Here is an 18,445-nt window from a genome sequence, read left to right as displayed (position 1 = left end):
TTTCAGGTGGTGCTTTTTTTTTTTTTGGCACTGCAACCACTGAACAAACTACAGAAGTATTTGGGAAGAGTGATCATAAGTTCACCAATTGGGGATCCCTCTTTGCTTATCTTCTCAACTGTAAAGTAGCAAGCTTGACTAGGAAAGAGACATCCAGCTACCCAATTTGTGAATCCCTAGTGCAGGCACATTCAGACACAAAATTAATAACAAGTTGTTCAGCAGCTGAACACTGTCTCACTGGGCAAAGATTTAAGTGTCTACTGCCTCTTGAACACCTCAACAGGAGTTCCATTGAACATTCACTTAACAGATGCATCTAAATTTCACCTAGGCTTTTCTCTAAAAGCTTCTGTGGTGTTTGCCTTAGGTACCTAAACACTCTTCAGAAAGCAGACCTTGATGTCACCCAAACTGAGCCAGAAGCAAATACAGAGCACCTGGCAGCTGTATCAGCGCTCTTTTTGCTGCTTCTCTGGGGGAAGATGGACCCAGCTTCAGCACAGTCACACAGAAGCTGTGCTCAAACCACAGTTCTCTGAGGTACTTCTCCAGGACAAACAACTGATCCTCACGAGCTCTCTTGCCATGCTGGGCACCTGACAGGGGTCAGAGCTACATAATTCCACCTGCTTACAGAGAAGCAGATAGGAAGGATGAGACACAAACATCACCTTTTCAGAGCTAAAGCAACAGCTGCAGAGTAAGGCATACATTTCTGGGATTTATAACTTAGTAAAACCACATAAAGATATATGCTCTTCTGTTTACACAGCAAGGTCACACATGCTCCAGATGGGAGCCTCCATGTTCACCATAAGGTCCTGGCAGAGACCTCAGAGACACATATGCCCTCCTTAAAATAGAGAGCTGGCTTCTATGTCAACAGCTACTTGAATTTCAGATTACTCCCACAGCAAATACTGGTAAACATCAAAATTTCAAGTAACAATTACACACAATAACAATTCTTGAAGTAGGCAAAACAAGTAACAATAAAAAGCAGTAAACCAGCTTAGTTCTTTGGCTGCATTCAGGTACCCACAAAGGCAATTTTTGGTCAGGTTACCAAAATGAGCATTTGTCTAAGTGAAAAGATTTGTTCAATGGCTCAAGAGATTTCAGGCATTTAAATGAATGTCACAAATGTGTCACATTCTTCAGAAAGAAATAAACCCCTAATTTTTATTACTTGTCACAATTCTACTGCAAACCATCACATCTCATTCACCTGTGAAACAGCATTTAGGCATAACCTTCCGTTGAGATGCATACTCCTACTTTGAAATCTTTAAGTTTCAAGAAAGGCAATAACCTGTACCTGAAATGCAGATAAAGGGCTATAAAAGTTCAAGGTCAAATTAAAAGTTAGAGTATTTTGGGCTAATCTGGAGTCATCAAGATGACTTCTCCTTCAACATTCCTGTACCTATACCATTATCTAATTTTTAATTCATTCAGAGAAAGCCAGTTAATAAAGCCTGCCCCATTTCTCTAAGAACTGTTTATTTCAAGTTCTGTTATACCTATTTAATGGTCTGCTTTAATAAATTTATTGCTTAAAATATTTCATACCTGTTAGCTTACAAGAAACATTTAAATGTATTTTTCAAAGGAATGAAGTAGCAAGTCCTACTCAACATTCTCCATACTTCCATGCATGCTTCTAATCACATATATGCTGCATTAAGGCCTGGCAGTTGTAAAGGCAAAAATAACCAGTTTATCTGGAACCGTAAGCTACCAGGGCAAATATCTTCATATGCTCTTTCACTGTATTTTTTGTCTTGAAAAAGTTAAGGTTGAATCTGAGTTTCACTGGAGAGCTGACAATAATGAGAAACAGGAGGAGCTTGTTACAGTCAGTATGGAGTCCAGAACAGCAGGCCACAGCATTTAACAGCGTCAAGATTAGAGACAGAGAAGGGAGGCAAAATGAACACAACACACAGAACAGTAGAAAGGCTATGGCAGAGTTTCACACACTTAACATATGAGTAAGCAGATCCTGGAAAGATATCTCCTTCCAAGAGTGGGGCAGCCACAGTAGACATTACCCTGCAGAAACATTTCCTGGGAGACCACACAAAAGTAGTAAAGACTCCAGGCAAATACAGCCAGCAGAATCACTCTACAGCAGATCAAAATGCTCCTCTAGAGCTAATGGCTTGAAGCCGAAACTTCTAACTCCTTATGTAACTTGCCTGCCACTCATAAAATGAGGAAACTCTAAAGGATTATTTTTAGGAATGGGATGTTGCTGAGAAACATGTATACTGCTCCACCTGGAATACTTTTTTTTCAGTAACATTAAAGTAGTAATGATTGCTAGGAATCACTTTTTTCACACCAATTAAAAATCCAGTTTTAGTGTATGTTCACAAATGGATCTATCAGAGAATATTTAAAGATCTGGATCATGCTAATCTGTATGAAGTTAGTTTGGGGTTCTTTTGTGAAAGAAAATTAAAAAAAGGAAGATACAGGCCCTACCAGATACAGCCCTGCCAGAACTCGCAGGCAGCATTACTCTCATCATACAGTTTAGCCTACATTGCATGAACAATACACCTGGAAACACTCAAAAATATTAACAAAACCATAGTCTGATCTTCAAAGTTGCTGATCATTTCACCAGCTGGGAATTTATGGGACCTTTAAAGAAATAATTCCTATAATTATTCTCAAAATAAAACTGCAGTAGTTCATTTACTATGAAAAAAAACATTACAACTGTCTTCTTGCATTTGAGTTCATTACCTCTAAGCAGTCTAGGCTTGCTTGATTTATTAATACACACTCTCTGCTCTTTTTCAGTCTTTAAGGATACAATTCCATGTAGGAGGGAACACACACAGTTTCTTTTGAGAATTCCACAGGACAATAAAGCCTACTCAGCTGTTCTTCATACAGAGTCAAGGCATCAGTCAGATTGATACAGTTTCCCTGAAGAAAAAAAAGAAAAGTTACAGTTACAATCAAAAATAAGCAAAATCACAGATGAATATATACATTGACATTAATGCAAGGCTCCCACATACTTCAGAGGCAGATACATGCTGTTCTTAATATTTAATATTTACAAGGCAAATACTGAACAGCTTGTCTTCATTCTGCCTACAGCAAACAACAATTTCTATCTTTTCAAGAAAGGGTAAGTATGAGGGATTATCTATATTCTCATTAGCAGAAGCAACCATTACATTAGGGCTCCCAGTTAAAACAGACCACCATGTGTTGTTTACCTATAATATCTACTCAATAACCATTTTCTTTATGAGTGCTTAAATATATTAGTAAACAGTATTACAACATCCAGATTTTCTCAATTATTTAACATTGCCTAGGTCTTACAACATTAAAACGTATGGTCTGTAAATTACTCAGCTTTTGTTTTCCATGTATGAGATGCCAAATAAAGATCCACTGAATATGAATGTACGGCACAAGATAGAGACAAGACATTCTGCGACTCTGGTCAAGGGGGAGATGATGTTAACAGTCCTTGGCACACTAACAGCCAGATTAATTGATTTGTGGTCTTCTACCTCCACCACTCATGAGGAACCTTCAGCTCAACCTTTAGGCCCCCAATGTGATGCTCAAACATGCTGCACACTACACATGAAGAGCAGGTTATATGATGACAATAAGTCTACCCTGGCCACACAGTATGTGCACATCTGGTCATACGTGGGGCAGGATGACACATCTTCAGGAGACAGGTATCCCCATCCTTCCCTAGTAGTTTTACTAGCTTACAGTATAAATGCCTTTTACCTTGACCTAGCACAAAGCCTACTTTCTTTTTCTGATTTCAAATCAGTAGAAACAGAAGCACTAGCTAACATTTCTCCAGAGTTACTTTCAACATAAAAATCCTTACTTTTCCCACACATTTTACCACTTCTAATGGAGGAACAACATTTATCACAGAAGACAAAAAAGACAACAAAAAGGGAACTTTCATGTTAATGGATACTCAGTTCTCAGTAACCCAGTGTATGAGCCAAAGCCCCACTAAATGATGACAGCAGAGCCAAGGCACAAAAGTTTGCTATTTATCTCAGATCACAAGAACACTAGTCTAGATGACACAAGGATATGCATTAGACAGGAAAAGGTCTAAAAAAATAAGAGAAGAAACAGTCATTTACTAATACAGCAAGCTTCATGGTTTCTAGATGACTCTTTCTGTTCATGACTGGACAGGCCAAAAGCCTTCCAGCATAAGCACTTCTGACCAGAATACTGCTTTTGATCTTTAAAATGCCTTGAAGTTTGCAAGAAAGACATGAACAAGAAAGCCTAAAGCAACAGACTCCATCTATGGAATGGCAGTATCTTCCCCCTGCTCTGAATGACTTCTGGAAGTGTTTGCACGCACATACATGTAATTATGGTTTTCAATTACTGAACGAGGTATCTTGTCCTTTCCTGCCCTTCGATAACATCCGTAACTTGCATGACTGAAAGAATGCAGATGGTCCAACTAAGAAAAAAGAGCTAGATGTAATTTAAACTATAGCTCTCTCAGTCACAGCTTATTCAATATTTTAAGACCTCAAACCTGAACCAAAAGTCAAGTTCTATAGGACCCTATGAACAAACGATTTAGTCAACACTTCCAAAATGGCTGCACTACCTACGATTCACACGTGTGCATTGCTCTGATAACACACTGTGAAGCTTTTAACTCCAGGAGAAAAGTCTTTTAAGAAAGCAACATCTTACTGTTTAACTCCTGCTTCTCAGTGCTCCTGGATTTTAAAAAAAATGTACTTAAAAGAATTAAGTGCACACAGAAACAACTGAAAGTTACGTTTCACAAAGCAAGGAACTAAGTTTGACCAACAAATACTACCTGTGCTCTTAAAAAGAATGTACAACAGGTAGAGGCCAAAACAAGCAGAGATCTTAACAGAAATCAGTGTATCTGAACAGCTTCATCTACATTGTTTTCTTACATCTAACAATATCAAATGATTACTAGAAACAGTGTATAATGCACATTCGGACTTTGGTAATGAAACTATTTTTTCTACTTTTTATTGGTGGGATATAAATATTTTATTATTATTATTTTTACAATGCATTTAAAACATCTACATTTCCAAAGGAAGTGAAAAGAGACTTCTGCTGTTCTTCCTCTGAAATTTCAGCATCATGCTCAAATTTTCACAAGTGGAAAAGAAAACTTCAACTTAAAATCCTACACACAGCATCTTTTAAAACATCATATTTTTGAAAGCTCTCTTTCAAAAGAACTCACATAAAATGTGAGTGATTATCATTCTGATCATATTCCACAAACAAACGTGTACTTGGTTACTTGATAAAGAAAGATTGTGTGCTTCATGTTTAATATATCATATTTGGGTTCAGGTATCAGAAAATAAGAGAGGTTTGTAAAAAGGTAAGAGATGAACACTAAGTGAACACAACTGCACAAAGCACAACAATTAACAGACTACTGTAGTACTTGTTTAGTAACCTGTTATTATCCAGGGGACTGTAACAGTTATTTGGTTCAGCCGCCCTTTACCAAACATATAATTTTGTTTCAACATCAGTCTGAATGCAAAAGGAAACTAAAAAACAACCTGTGTAATTTGAGTTATAAGTAGAAAACACTGCTAGGTAATTTATGGAGCATACCACTATTACAGAGGAAGCTTAATAGGATACACAATGACATAAAAGTATCCACAGCTTCCCAGCCTATTGCTTCAGTATTTCATCCTTTCTCCCTTCTCCAGCAACAGACAAATCACTGCAGAGTGTGGAAAAAAATTATAGGAACAATGAAACATGCCAATAAGCAATTTTAACTTTTCAAGCCTGCAAATCCCCAATCTCCAAATCAAGACTTTACCTAAAGGTTTAGACATCCCACCTGGCTGTTATATTAACCTCTCCTGGAGACACACTACACAATTTTAAAGTTCTGCCTAGTTACAGTTTTTTTTGAAACCATTTGGCTTTACTCAACAAAAAGCTAAGAATTAAAAAAATCAAATCTACAAAACTGATATGAACTTATTTAAATAAAGAGAGAAGTTATTGAAAAAAACTACTACTATTAACACCTTTCTGTAAGAAGCAACCAGCTTTATCAACTAAGACTACAGTGTTGATAACTATATGACATTTAGGTGTTCTTGTGTCACTAAAATATGACACAAGGAACCAAGCCCAGAATACAATACAGCAATCAGTCTAATAACCTGTGTTCATTTCAACTCCTTTATCTAATAAATAGTTATGTGGTAGAGCAATACATTTTTTGTTCTGAACAGCCACCATTTACTCAAAGAATAACCAATATTGAACATTGTGTAATAATGTTTAAAGCTGATGACCCACTAACTACATTTTTTCAAAAGGAAACAAGAAAAAAAATAAGCATTTCTTTTTTCTCCCACACTGTTCAGTCAATTCTCAACATATATAAAAACCCTACCAAACTCCTCTGCCTGGTCCCCCTTACTTAATCTTTGGTTCATATCAAATAATTTGACAGATAAGAAATGGGGGAATGCCAAATTACTTCTCCCCCCTCCCCCCTTAACAAGCATCATGCTGATACAGAAGTATTTGAGGTAGTTTTATAAAAAAGAAAATGTTTAAATTAACCCTATAAATTCCAGTTTACCCAACTATAAAGGGGATGTATCCATCAACTGGTTATAGGCTGAATTTAGGCCACTATTTCTCCTCCAACCTTAAGAGAATAAACTAGTGACTTGAAAGCAGATAGAAGGGTGTCGTATTCCATACTTTTCCATTTCTTACACATATCATTCTTATATCTCTTACCCTACATGTCACTGCTACTAGACATCCTTGTCTGTGACAGTACACTAGATAAGTTTATTTTTAATTTAACATGGATTTTATTTTTATTTTATAATGACCAGTGTAGGAGCTGAACATGGCCAAGGTTTTTTATTTTTGCTTTTTCCTTCTTCATTTCAGAGTGACTAAGAAGCAAGGAGGTACATAGAGCATGAAAGACTTAGCATCAAAGCTACATTTGAGTTTGGGGTGACAGGATAGCTTTTAAGGAGATAATGGAGGCAAACCTGACTGAAGGTATCTCCACTGATCAAATGATCAATTAATTTAAAACTGAATTCTCAGTAACCCAAGAGAATGAAAGCTCTGTTCCTTAAAAACTCCCAAACTGCCAAGAAATCACACAGGGACACGCATCCATTCTTCCAGCCTCACACTGAAGTCAAGGAGAACCCTACGCCCTCTTTGGAAGCAATAATTAGAAAACCCACACAGCAGCCAAAAAAAGGAGTGTAACTATGGAGCAACATCATGGTGGTCTGAGTATTTAGAGGGCAGGGCCACATTGTAGTAGAGAGCAGCCAGGAAGCAACAGCTTGGGAAAGGGCTGCATGTGTGTGTGCAAGACATTTGATCCCCTGTACTGGTGGTTAGCACTGTTTACTGGAACACAAACCTGTGAGTGGTCTGAGACCATTTCTATCTTGCCTGGGTTGGATGATCCAAACTAGGAAGGAACAAATTCCTGTTCAGAGGTATTTTTAAAGGTTCCACTTCATAAACAAGCTGAAAATGACAGCCTGCTTAACCTCAAAGGATTAGGTCAGCAGAGCAAAAACTCAGCACAGAAAAAGGTATTTTCACAGCTACACCTAATTTACTGGCACAGTAAGACAACCAGTCTCTGCATCTTGCAGAGTGTAGTTTCACAGCTGTTGTGACAACCCTCACATGTTATGTGGAAGGAAGAGGATGGCAATGGTTCAGAAAAAAACCAAACTCCCAAACATATCACACGCTAGCATCTACAAGTACACATACTCCACTGAAGCTGAAAAAAAATCACTCGGGTAACTTAAGAATCATAATGTCTTTTAGAAGGTCCAATAGCATTAAAACCACATAACGTGTTCAGAAACAAGTCACTGCGAAGGTCCATTAGAGATGAAACTGGACCTCAGGATACACCAAGTCCTTACATCCTCACTGACCCCCACTTCCCTCCTCTGTGATGGCTGGGAGCCTGGCACCTGTAACTGGCTCCACTTGGAGAATGCAACACTGAGCACCCCGCAGACCCAGACTAAACACTTCAAAGCACCAGCTGCATAAGAAGGATGAACAGAAATATGGCATATGACCCTTAAGCATCAGAGTAGTGGGACTATGTTCAACAGTAAGTTTTCACAAACAAGCCTGAAGTCTTAAACATACAACAGGGCTTCAAGCTCTGCAGGTTAAGTGCCCTGAAGCTCACCTCTCCTTGTCCAAGTCCTAAGTAGGCTGCAAGACTCTCAATATAAATGATGCAGTTGCAAAAGCAAGGCTGCTACACATTCAATTAAGTTTTTGTTCTCATTGTGATTACTATTTATGAATTCGTGGAGCAAGTATGGATATACTTAAGCATAGACTTCTAGCAGCAGAGAATGAGATCCATAAACCACCCTTTCTATCTTTCCAGAGCTGAAACAAGCAAAAAGTCCCTTCTTCATCCTAAAATTGGCCACATACGTTCTTGCATCCCCTAGAAACACGAACAGTCTGAAAAGCCTTTCACAGGCAGAATCTCTCTATAAATGTTAAAGAGCTGCTTGGCAATATTGGTTATCAGTCTCCACCTAGTGGAGAAAGGCTACTGAAAGGCTCTCAGCATCTGGGGATGCCCTGAGGATCACCATGGCATCCCGCAGAACAGCCAGACCTGCTAGAGAAGCATGCCAAAAAAATAACTTCTTTGATAATCTCAAATCCTAAGGATACCTAGATAAATTATATCTAGAAGAAAGTAGCTTTTATCTAATTTCTATCAGTGTGCATTACATCTCTATATTTCATAGCTTATGAACCTATGAAAACTTATGACTTGTGTAGAAACACCTAGCCAAAAACCCCCACCAAAACACACCACACCTCCATTTTTAAATCTCTTTTCTCCTTTATACAGTTACTTTTGACAAAGTTTGTTTTGGTTTTTGTTTTTTAAAAAAAAGTCTCCTCCATACTAGGTAACTTCTCATTATGTTATCTAACTGTTGCTTCCAGAACTCAGATCTGACATGGTCTTGAAATTACTAGAATAGCCCTCAGGATTTTTAGCTGGTTTGGCCATCAGAACATCTCATTACTTGAGATCCAAGTAAAGTCAGCCACACAGGTGTGGGAAAGCAAGCCATGCGTGGCCTGTCACACTTGAGTAAGAATAATTATCATTACCAAAACTCAATTTATGACCTTTAAGTGCTGTAGTACATACTACAAGCATGAGTGTCGGGGGTGGGGGGGTGGGGAAGGCTACTGACAAGCACAAGTACTATTTTATCTATACAAAACCACATCTGATTTATGTTCACAAGGTGAGCTGCAAACAGAAATCATTCCACAAGAAAATGTGATTTCATAATAATGTGTTAACAGACCAGTCAGTGAAACTTAACTGTTTGCTCTCAGCTTGACATTAGTGCAGTTCTACCCACATCAGGATTAATTGCTTTCATTAAGCATTCCCAGGAAGAATTTTGGTTTTGAAAGAAATTGAGGAAATGTATATAAACACTGAACAGGTAACTGCAAACTGTTAGAGCAGGAACACTCCTCAGCTCTTGGGTAAGGGTGCAGGCCCCATTCTTAATGCTCTTTGGTCTTCATTGAAATAAAAGATACATATGAATCAAGGGAAGCAATATATATATATATCTATCAGTGTATTTTCTCAAAATTTATCTTTTGTTGGTAATGCATATACCATCCTAAAAATACCCTATTTGCACTGAGGCCTGCAAGATCAAATAAAAATCAAATTAGCCTGCCAATACTCTTTAAAAAAACCCATGAACTGTGCAGCAGCATGCAAGACTCGTGGTCAGTTACAGCAATGGCACCATCCATTTTGTCTTCTCCTTCAGATGAAAAAAAGAAGGCATCATGCCATCTGCACAATGCAATTACGTAAAAACCACATATTTATGTGCACTGAAGCTTTGATGAACTCAGATTTTAAGTCAATTAATCAAAACCACCATTATGTAACTAGTAGGATATTAGGAGCTTTTTTCTAGTGAATGCACATGAAATTACTAAACATTAACAACTAAGAGACAGGAAAAAATTCTGATATAATTCTGAACTTTTAGAGTGCCACAACACAAGTCCCACTTAATTCTCAATTAGGCTGCAAAGAGTAAACAGAACTCTACAGGAAAGTATCCTGAATGGGAGCAGAAGAGGTTATGCTACAGCCTAAGGTGCAAGATTATTTTCTTTTAGCACTTGCACGGCCTGACGTTATTATTTGTATTGCTTCCATGTTATCAACCTAGTAGCAATTGCTTTTATTTCCAGAACATCCCAAACTATTTCAAAGACTGCTTTCCAGCCAAAGCTTCTGGACTCTGGAGCATGGCAGAGAGGCAGCTCTAGGCCCCGCCTGCTGACAGCAGTCCTGAACAGTATTTGTAGCAGTTTGCTCCCAGCAGTAACTGAAAGATGTAGTATGCTGCCTACTGTAAAGCACCTCAAAATCAATTAGTGTGTTGAAGTGAACATTTTCCAAAACTTGCGTAGAGCTCAATGAAGAGGTGATGAGCATTTCCACTTCTTCCCACCAGTGGCATTCAGAGAATGCAGTATGTGAAAGGCCAGCATTCCGTGAATAGAATTCCACTTTTGGATAAAGCATTTCTTGAGCACTGAAATAAATGACATTCTAACAAGATGTACAAGGTAACCCCTGCAAGTACAACTATCAGAAGACAGGCTGCAAACTACAGAGGACAGAAGTTTCGGATGTTAGTACAACGTAACACCAAGGCAGAAGCAAATACAGCTACTGGCCAGTAGCTGACAGGACAATGACCCTCTTGCAGCACCTTTCCTATGAGACATTTCCTCATCATAGGAAAGGTCAGGCTGTAAAAAATAGGTGAACATTCCCTGAGTCACTCTGCTTGATGACATTTAACATATTTTATGTATTAGAGAACCAAAACACACTTCAAGAAAGGCTAGGGGTGGGGGCACACAAAGTCCTGGATTTTAACACCACAACTGCCTTAAAAGGCACGTGATTCCTTTGACAAGTAAAGTACATTCTGATATCTAAGATAAGAATCCTGGAAGCAGACAGTTGGAACAAAAGTAATTTAAATTTCCAGTGTTAATACAGAGCTAAAAACCCCTGGCATTTAACAGCTAACACATCAGAGCATTCAAAACCATTTATAAGTTCCCAGTGTACGACTAAGCTCAGCTACCAAAGTCAGTAGTGATCGTGTTTGAACTTCTACCCGTAGTCTAACCCAACCCTTTGGATATCCAACTTCAATTAGTTTAATTCAAAACTTGAAGTTATAGACAGCTGATTTTATTTAAAATGCCCCTAGAAGTCTGTTCTTCCTATGATCAGATTACTGAGTTTTATGGGGATTTTTCTGTTTTTGTTTTTAAATTACACCCAACTTGAAAGAGGCTACAGGAACCATCAAATGGGCAGGGTATATCAGTAGATATACCAAAAGCTCTGATAATGGAGCTGCTTGCTCCATTATTAATTTTCCTTTTTTTTTTACTTCCTCAGGAAGACTAAGTTGCCAGAGTACACTACTTCTATACTCCATCCCTTTCAGTGCCTACCAGTTAGCCACAAGTCCAAATTCAAGCCACTTTGATTTTAATATTGTTTCTTTCCCATCCTGCCACGACCCACCTTGTTGCTTGGGGATTGTGAAACTGATATTGCAATTTCACGACAGCTTAAACCCATCAGGGCCAGTTCAGTACTGCTGTCCTTTCTTACTGTGCAAGCACGGATGCTAGAGAGCTGAGTTATCTCCTCCCATCAGGGCAGGACAGGCAGCAGGACTGCACCAGTCACAATCTCCATTGGTTTCAGCTGACACAAAGCAACCCCACTGTGCCCTGGCTGCAGCACAGCCATCCCTCCAGCTTTCAGCACAAGCTTTTTCCCAGCATCCTCTGGCAAAGTCTGACAGATACCTGTCTACAGGCATATATTTACATATGTTCTAGTAAAGTCAACTAATCCCACTGTGTGTGTTACAAGTATGACAACTGCAACACAAAGGCTTGCTTTGTCCAAAAGATGCAGTGTACTTTCAAGTCTGACATTTATATTTCCACTAGATTTACAGTGCTACAGTTATGTCAGTCATATCTTACATTTCAACCACAAGATAATTAATTTTGTCCATACAACTACAGCATTATAAAACAAAGCAGCACGTTAAAGTTGCCAAAAACCTCATTCTACGAGTTTTGCACTTCTTTATAAACCTGCCTAATTTTACAGTAAATGGGTTCCTTTACACACCTCAGAAACTCTATGCTGACAGGAATAGAGTTCAAATGCATAAATTTAGCTAGGTTATTTCAGAGCTTAACAAGATTATTTCAAAATGCAGTACTTAGATGTTCCACACATCAAGAGACTTGTTAAGGTACGGGCATGACAAAAGGAATACAATTTCAGAGACTTACACTTTACTCAGTCTGCTGGGTCTTGTCACGTTTTTGTACAACTGCACACAGCTTTGTGGCATGCTGCATTCAGGATTATATACAGAAAGTATCTTCAGGGGAAAGCTATACCACAATTATATTACCCATGAGGTGGCTACACTGTAGCATATACAAATATTAAATTATTTATTTTTAAATTATTTTAAATAGACTTGCATTAAAAACTTCATACACAAAGGTAAAATCTTATTTACAACTACATAAAATACTTCACAAAATATCAAACATTCAAATTCTGTTTTGCAGAAGCCAAACCAGTGACTTGCATTAGGAGTGGACAGCAAGTAAAAAGAGTATTTACTCCCAAATGACTACATTTTCTCATCCAATTGCACCTATGTCAAATTCTTACACCTTTATGGACGACAAATTTTCCTGTCTTACACCCTACAACTGGAGACATTAGCTTAAAAACCATGTATCTGTTCATAAAGTAGACCTGCTTTTCCAAAAATTGCTTTCAGCCAAAATATTCTGTAGTATGCCTGATTCTTGAAATTAGGCTTTTAAATTCAAAGACACAACTGCTACAAATTATGCTGAAATAATGAAAAAAGGACAAGTCAGTTCACAAAGCCCAGATTTCATGCAAAAATCTCTAATGAGTCATTAAAAGGAAAAAAAATTCAGCTTGCTATTAGATTTCAGTTAGTTGGTTTGGTTTTGTCCCCTTCTATTTTCTTTTACCTGAGAAATGCAGATTGCAATACATACCTGGATGTAAAAAAAGTATTACTGTATATCATACCTGTGTGAAGTATTTTCCATCTTGCTTCAGGACTTTCATTGAGAGGTCAAGAATCAACCGCAGAAATTCCCATGTGGAATCTGCAAACAGAGTATGATTTAAAAACAAAAGAGCATGTTATTGGCTTGTTCACTATTACACATTCAAGACCTGCAACATGCCTACTGTTTAGAAACTAGCTATCCTATACCTTAAAACCAAACAAACAAACCCCAACAAACCAATAACAAACAAAAAACCCCAGTAAAACAACCCATATATAATGGTAATGATGGTGGAAGTATCTGTTTTTCTTCACACTAATTTTCCAGATATTTCCAAGAAATTATAGACTGGGAAAAAATTTACTGGAGTGTGAACTCCACAAATATTTTCTTATAGAACTACATGAGTTCATATTATTCTGGAATAACAGCACAGTTTTAAAGAGTCCTAGGCACTTGATAATTTTTCCTAACATTCAAGAAAAATTTAAAAAAGAACACATGTGTACCTATCATATCTGGCTTCTCAGATTTGCTATTAAAAAGGAAATATTTAAAGTACTTTTGTTTCAAACTGCCAACTATTTTGCAGCAGAGGGGCAGAAACATGGAAAATCCTCAGAAATCAAGGAAAATAAATTAGAAGATTAACCTTCTTCTGGAGATGTGGAGATTGGAACAGCCGTCAGATCATTAATTACATAATCAAACATCCTTCCTTCTTTGGCATACCTCTTCAGTACAGGAATACAGTCTTCAATTAGAACCTAGAAGAATGAAATATTGTAGCTCGTCCTCAAAATGCCCTAAAACTGACCAGGTAAAATGAACAAATGGGGATCGTAGGAATTAGGAGGAGTGGAAAAATACAAAAATAAATATGCATTTAATTTTAGGATCCACTTTCAACTTTTTACATCATATAAGAAGGAGTTACAACAATGATAACGTAGGCACTACAGGACTGAATTTCCTATCTCTGTCACTAACTGCTGGGTGACCACTGTTCTACCTACCAAATGGTAACAACAATTAGCAGTTCCCCAACGTATGAGTAAATTAAGGTGTTGGTATGAAGGGCCACTGACTCATGCAAAGTAGCATGTGACTCCTCTGTTAATTTTTCACATGCTTTTTTTTTAGCTCACACCTGTATCTGTGAGAGCCTTAAGGAGCAGTAATGAAAACAGAACTAAAAGATTTCCAATGAAGATGTCAGATTACAACTACAACTGGGCTAGTTTGTAAGCTCTGTCAGATGCAGCACATCAAGACCTTAACTGCAGGGATGCATAAATTTATTTTTAATATACTAGCAGTGTAATGGTAAGATTTTGCCTGCAAATGAAAAATAATTTTAAAACATGTATTACAAATTCAGATATTCTCAACAGTAGAGTAGAAATAAATATACATTTATTCTGCCTTTTCACCAGTTTAAGGAACTATGTTTAGCACTGCATTCTTACTGCTATTTCCTCTTTATCTGTAAACTCTGGCAATAAACATTCTCCTATTTCACATTCCTTAAAAACTATATATTATTATTTTCAAGAGACTGAAGATGGAGAGTTAAAATGTTTTGATGCTCATGTATATTTTCAATGCAAATCCCACTGACAGCTATTAAAATTTAGAAGTGTCATAAAAAAGGAAAAAGTCTTTCCCAAAATTAAGAAAAAAATCAGAAGACTTTTCCCCAAAACTTTGCCATAGTGGTCTTCCAGGCTAGATATAACTATATTTGAAATAATACTTCTAATGAAAGAAAAACAAAATATTACCTGATAGCACTCTCCTTTCAGATTGTCTAAGACATCTCCACATGTTTTACGCATGTATTTTTTACACCCGTCGATCACCATTTGGTCAATGTTTGAAGCTGGTTAAGGCATTCTACATCCCAGAAATAACACAGGCAACAGTTTCTCTTTCTTCAGAAAGAAATTCTCAAAAACATGACATTTGCAAAGGAATAGTCAGATGTGTACCTTGGTATACGTATTACAATAGCCAACCTTGTGTATTCACCTCCAGGTTCAGTTTGAGGCCATAGGAAGTGCTTATTTTTCGTTTTAACCAGTATTTCTGGTACCTTAGGTTACCAAAGCTTGAAATGTGAACAACAGGATGGTGTATTTAAAAATCCTATAAAGCTAAACTAGGTTAAGACTTTAACCTATATTTTTAACACAATTATTTTTAGTTTCTAGCAAGAGGATCCCAAAACTTAGGATAATCTACATTCATAGGGCTAAGATTGGTTTACATTACAAACTATTTGTACTACAGAATGTTGAAAACTTGGTTTGTACCAGTATTTAAGATAGGACAAGAATTGGTCATTCCGCCACCAACACAATTCACCAAGTCCTGATGTTCCTATTGATTAAACTTTTTTTGCTTCTAGGGATTTTTTTGTTTTTAATAGCTTTCTTTAAAAAAAACAGAAGAACTCAAGAAGGCAAAACTCAGCCCAAATCAGACTTGACAATCTGTTTTCTGTTATCAGAGAAGATACCAGTCTGATGACATAAATGCTTCTTTCCAGTTCAATGTAAATTGCTACTCATGACTTACAGTATGTATTGAGAACTTGAAAGCACGTGCTACATAACAATGTACAAACATGTAGTCACTAGGTCTCTCTAAGTTGACAAAAAGAAATTTCATTTTAGACCCTATCTCCTCAAGCAAATCAGAACCTGATAGTTAATTGTACTCAATGCTAAGACATCAGCAGAAAACACAGGCTGAAAAACGTTGAGATGAATGATCAGTCGTTTGACAAAGGATATCTCTACCATAGTAACCATCTTTGGCTTCAGTTTGACAATCTCATACAGTATACCTCCATCACCACCTCCTAGGATTAGCACTTCTTTCCCAGTGTAGTCTTCCTTTCCGCTGCCCATTATGGCTTGAGTATATGCCAGGTCACTCTCTGCCAGATCTGAATGGAAAGAAGAAAAAAAAGTTGGACAGAAACATTCCATTTTTAATTCTTCTCATTAATTGGTATTGTTATTAATCCAAAGGTAATATAATACAGACCAAAGCAAGAGCATCTACAGAAACAATCTTGCTCTCAGAGACAGTCCAGGTAACAGGAGGCTGGTGATTTAACAAAGCTAATGAGAACCTCCTCAGAATTCCACACAGGATTTTTCAACTTCTCCATGCAAACCTAGCAATGGCTACCTCGGCATTAGGCAGTACTGCTTGCCAAGAGAAGCAAAGTTGTAGAGCAAAACAGTCAGTACTTAAGATTTGATGCCCGCACTTTATACTTCAGTGGGTTTTCACCTCAGCCTAGCACTGCAAGAGAGAAATCGGATTTTTTGAAAGCACACTCTGGACCCCAACTAAAAAGAGCAACCCAGATACACCCCAGTGGATCCCTGCACAGAGCATAAGTATGGCCATTAACACCTAACTGCTGAAGGGCCCTGAAGCAGCCTTCTGCTGACTTGTTCACCATTAATTTCAAAGCACGCAATAACATTCCTAAGCTCTAATAACAGATGTGAGCTACAAGGGCAAAGCTGTGTGCAGCAGCACATCATGGCATATCCTATTATTCTACCTGGCAATCAGCACTTAGCTTTTAAGTGCACAATAACAAAATGACACAAAGTAGCATTTTAAAACCCCATGGAAGGTAAATAAGTAATAGCATACTTCCCTTTCTACCAGGCACATTGTGACAGTGTTCAAACAAAACCTTAGCTCCATATGAAACTCTGATGAAAATTTCTGGCCAGAAGTATGAATACCTAATTTGGTAATTTCAAATACAATTCTAACTGAATTAGAAAATACCTTGCTAATGAATTCAGTAACAACACTCTTCAGCTGCCATCTGCATAGAAGTTCCCCTGACAGTTGCAGAAAGTTAACTGAATGGTTAGAGGTATTTCTGGTGATTTCAAGAGTTATAGTCAAATTTCTTAATTACACTGCCATTAGATTGAAATTAAGTATTCTATCCCTAGACAGCAACTTCACTCATTTACCTCAGTCAGTACTTTTCAACATAAGTACTGAGAGATTTTACAAAGCATACTCCGAGGCCTAGATTTTCTAGCAAACAGCATTCTCATCCCGCTTAAATGAACAGTAGCCCATCTTCTCCCAAATTCACTTTCAAAACCACAAAGACCAGCAGGCACAGAGTACCACATGTAAAGACCCACCCATAAAGGCTGGATCACTCTTCTGATTAACTCAAGAGTTCAACTAAGCATTTTGAAGAAGACAGAGTCAAAAGATGTCCACCAAAGCAGCTAAATGGGTTAAGATACAGCTGTTTTGTATCCCACCACTCAGGTAACTCCCTTAGAAAATTAAGGGAGCAGCAGGATTATGCATACACACACATCCACTAGCTCCTACTTCTTCATGTTTCTTTTGAATTCCACTGCATTTTGAAGACTGACAAAGTAGCTTGTTTTACTGTCAAAAAGAAGCCCTCAAGAGGTTGGACTTGCAACAAACAGGTAAAAGCTCATATGAAAGAACGGAGTAGAGTAAGCTCTGCTAAAGAACATGGACTTCTGTGCTACCTTCCACAGCAAAGACAACAACTTTAGGAAAAGAAGACCTCTTTCTTGTACTCTAGATTTTACATTGATCAGCCTTTCTGATTAAAATACTATATATTCAGGAACAGACATAAGTGTACATTGTATATGCATATATGTACCTTCCTGCCTCAGAACCACAGCCCTTAGTAATCTATTAAAACTGTGCCATAGCAAGACAGAAAACAAGACTTCCTATAATTTCTCACAAAAGATCCTCAAATTAGATGATACTTACTAACATCCCCACTGAGGATAAGAATATTCCCAAACTGTTTTGAATGCAGAATTTTAATATTCTGAAAAGGTGAATCTTCATCATAAACAACTTTATCTATGTCGTACTCCACCAGGCGCCCATCAGCTGTGGGCCAGTATCTATCAATGTCACCTCCTCTCAAAATAGCTGGCAATCTAGAAGGAAATAATAATAAAAAAAGATTACAAAACATTTGAGAATTTTTTTTTTTAAATCTCCTCTAAACATCCTGTGGATTCACCATAACAAATAAATATTTACAAGAGAGATCTAAGAAAACTTGCAAGATGTAGCACTCAATAGATTTAAGAAACCT

The 18,445-nt window shown here is 37.5% G+C and overlaps 1 protein-coding gene across 1 annotated transcript in view; it reads right to left on the bottom strand.

Moving 5' to 3' along the window:
- Positions 1–18,445, bottom strand: part of SMS (spermine synthase) — a 34,220-nt gene that overhangs the window by 1,561 nt on the left and 14,214 nt on the right. The window contains exons 4-9 of the mRNA XM_010167671.1: positions 18,109–18,284; positions 16,086–16,240; positions 15,072–15,161; positions 13,940–14,054; positions 13,304–13,383; positions 2,831–2,946 (exon numbers count right to left, since the gene is read on the bottom strand). Of these exons, the coding sequence (XP_010165973.1) occupies positions 2,831–2,946; positions 13,304–13,383; positions 13,940–14,054; positions 15,072–15,161; positions 16,086–16,240; positions 18,109–18,284 (732 nt within the window). The remainder of the gene's footprint in view (positions 1–2,830; positions 2,947–13,303; positions 13,384–13,939; positions 14,055–15,071; positions 15,162–16,085; positions 16,241–18,108; positions 18,285–18,445) is intronic.

Source organism: Antrostomus carolinensis, unplaced genomic scaffold (assembly GCF_000700745.2).
Source record: "Antrostomus carolinensis isolate BGI_N321 unplaced genomic scaffold, ASM70074v2 scaffold14595, whole genome shotgun sequence".
NCBI lineage: Eukaryota > Metazoa > Chordata > Aves > Caprimulgiformes > Caprimulgidae > Antrostomus > Antrostomus carolinensis.
The sequence above is the reverse complement of the archived record's forward strand: the minus strand, read 5'-3'. Positions and strand labels throughout refer to the sequence as shown.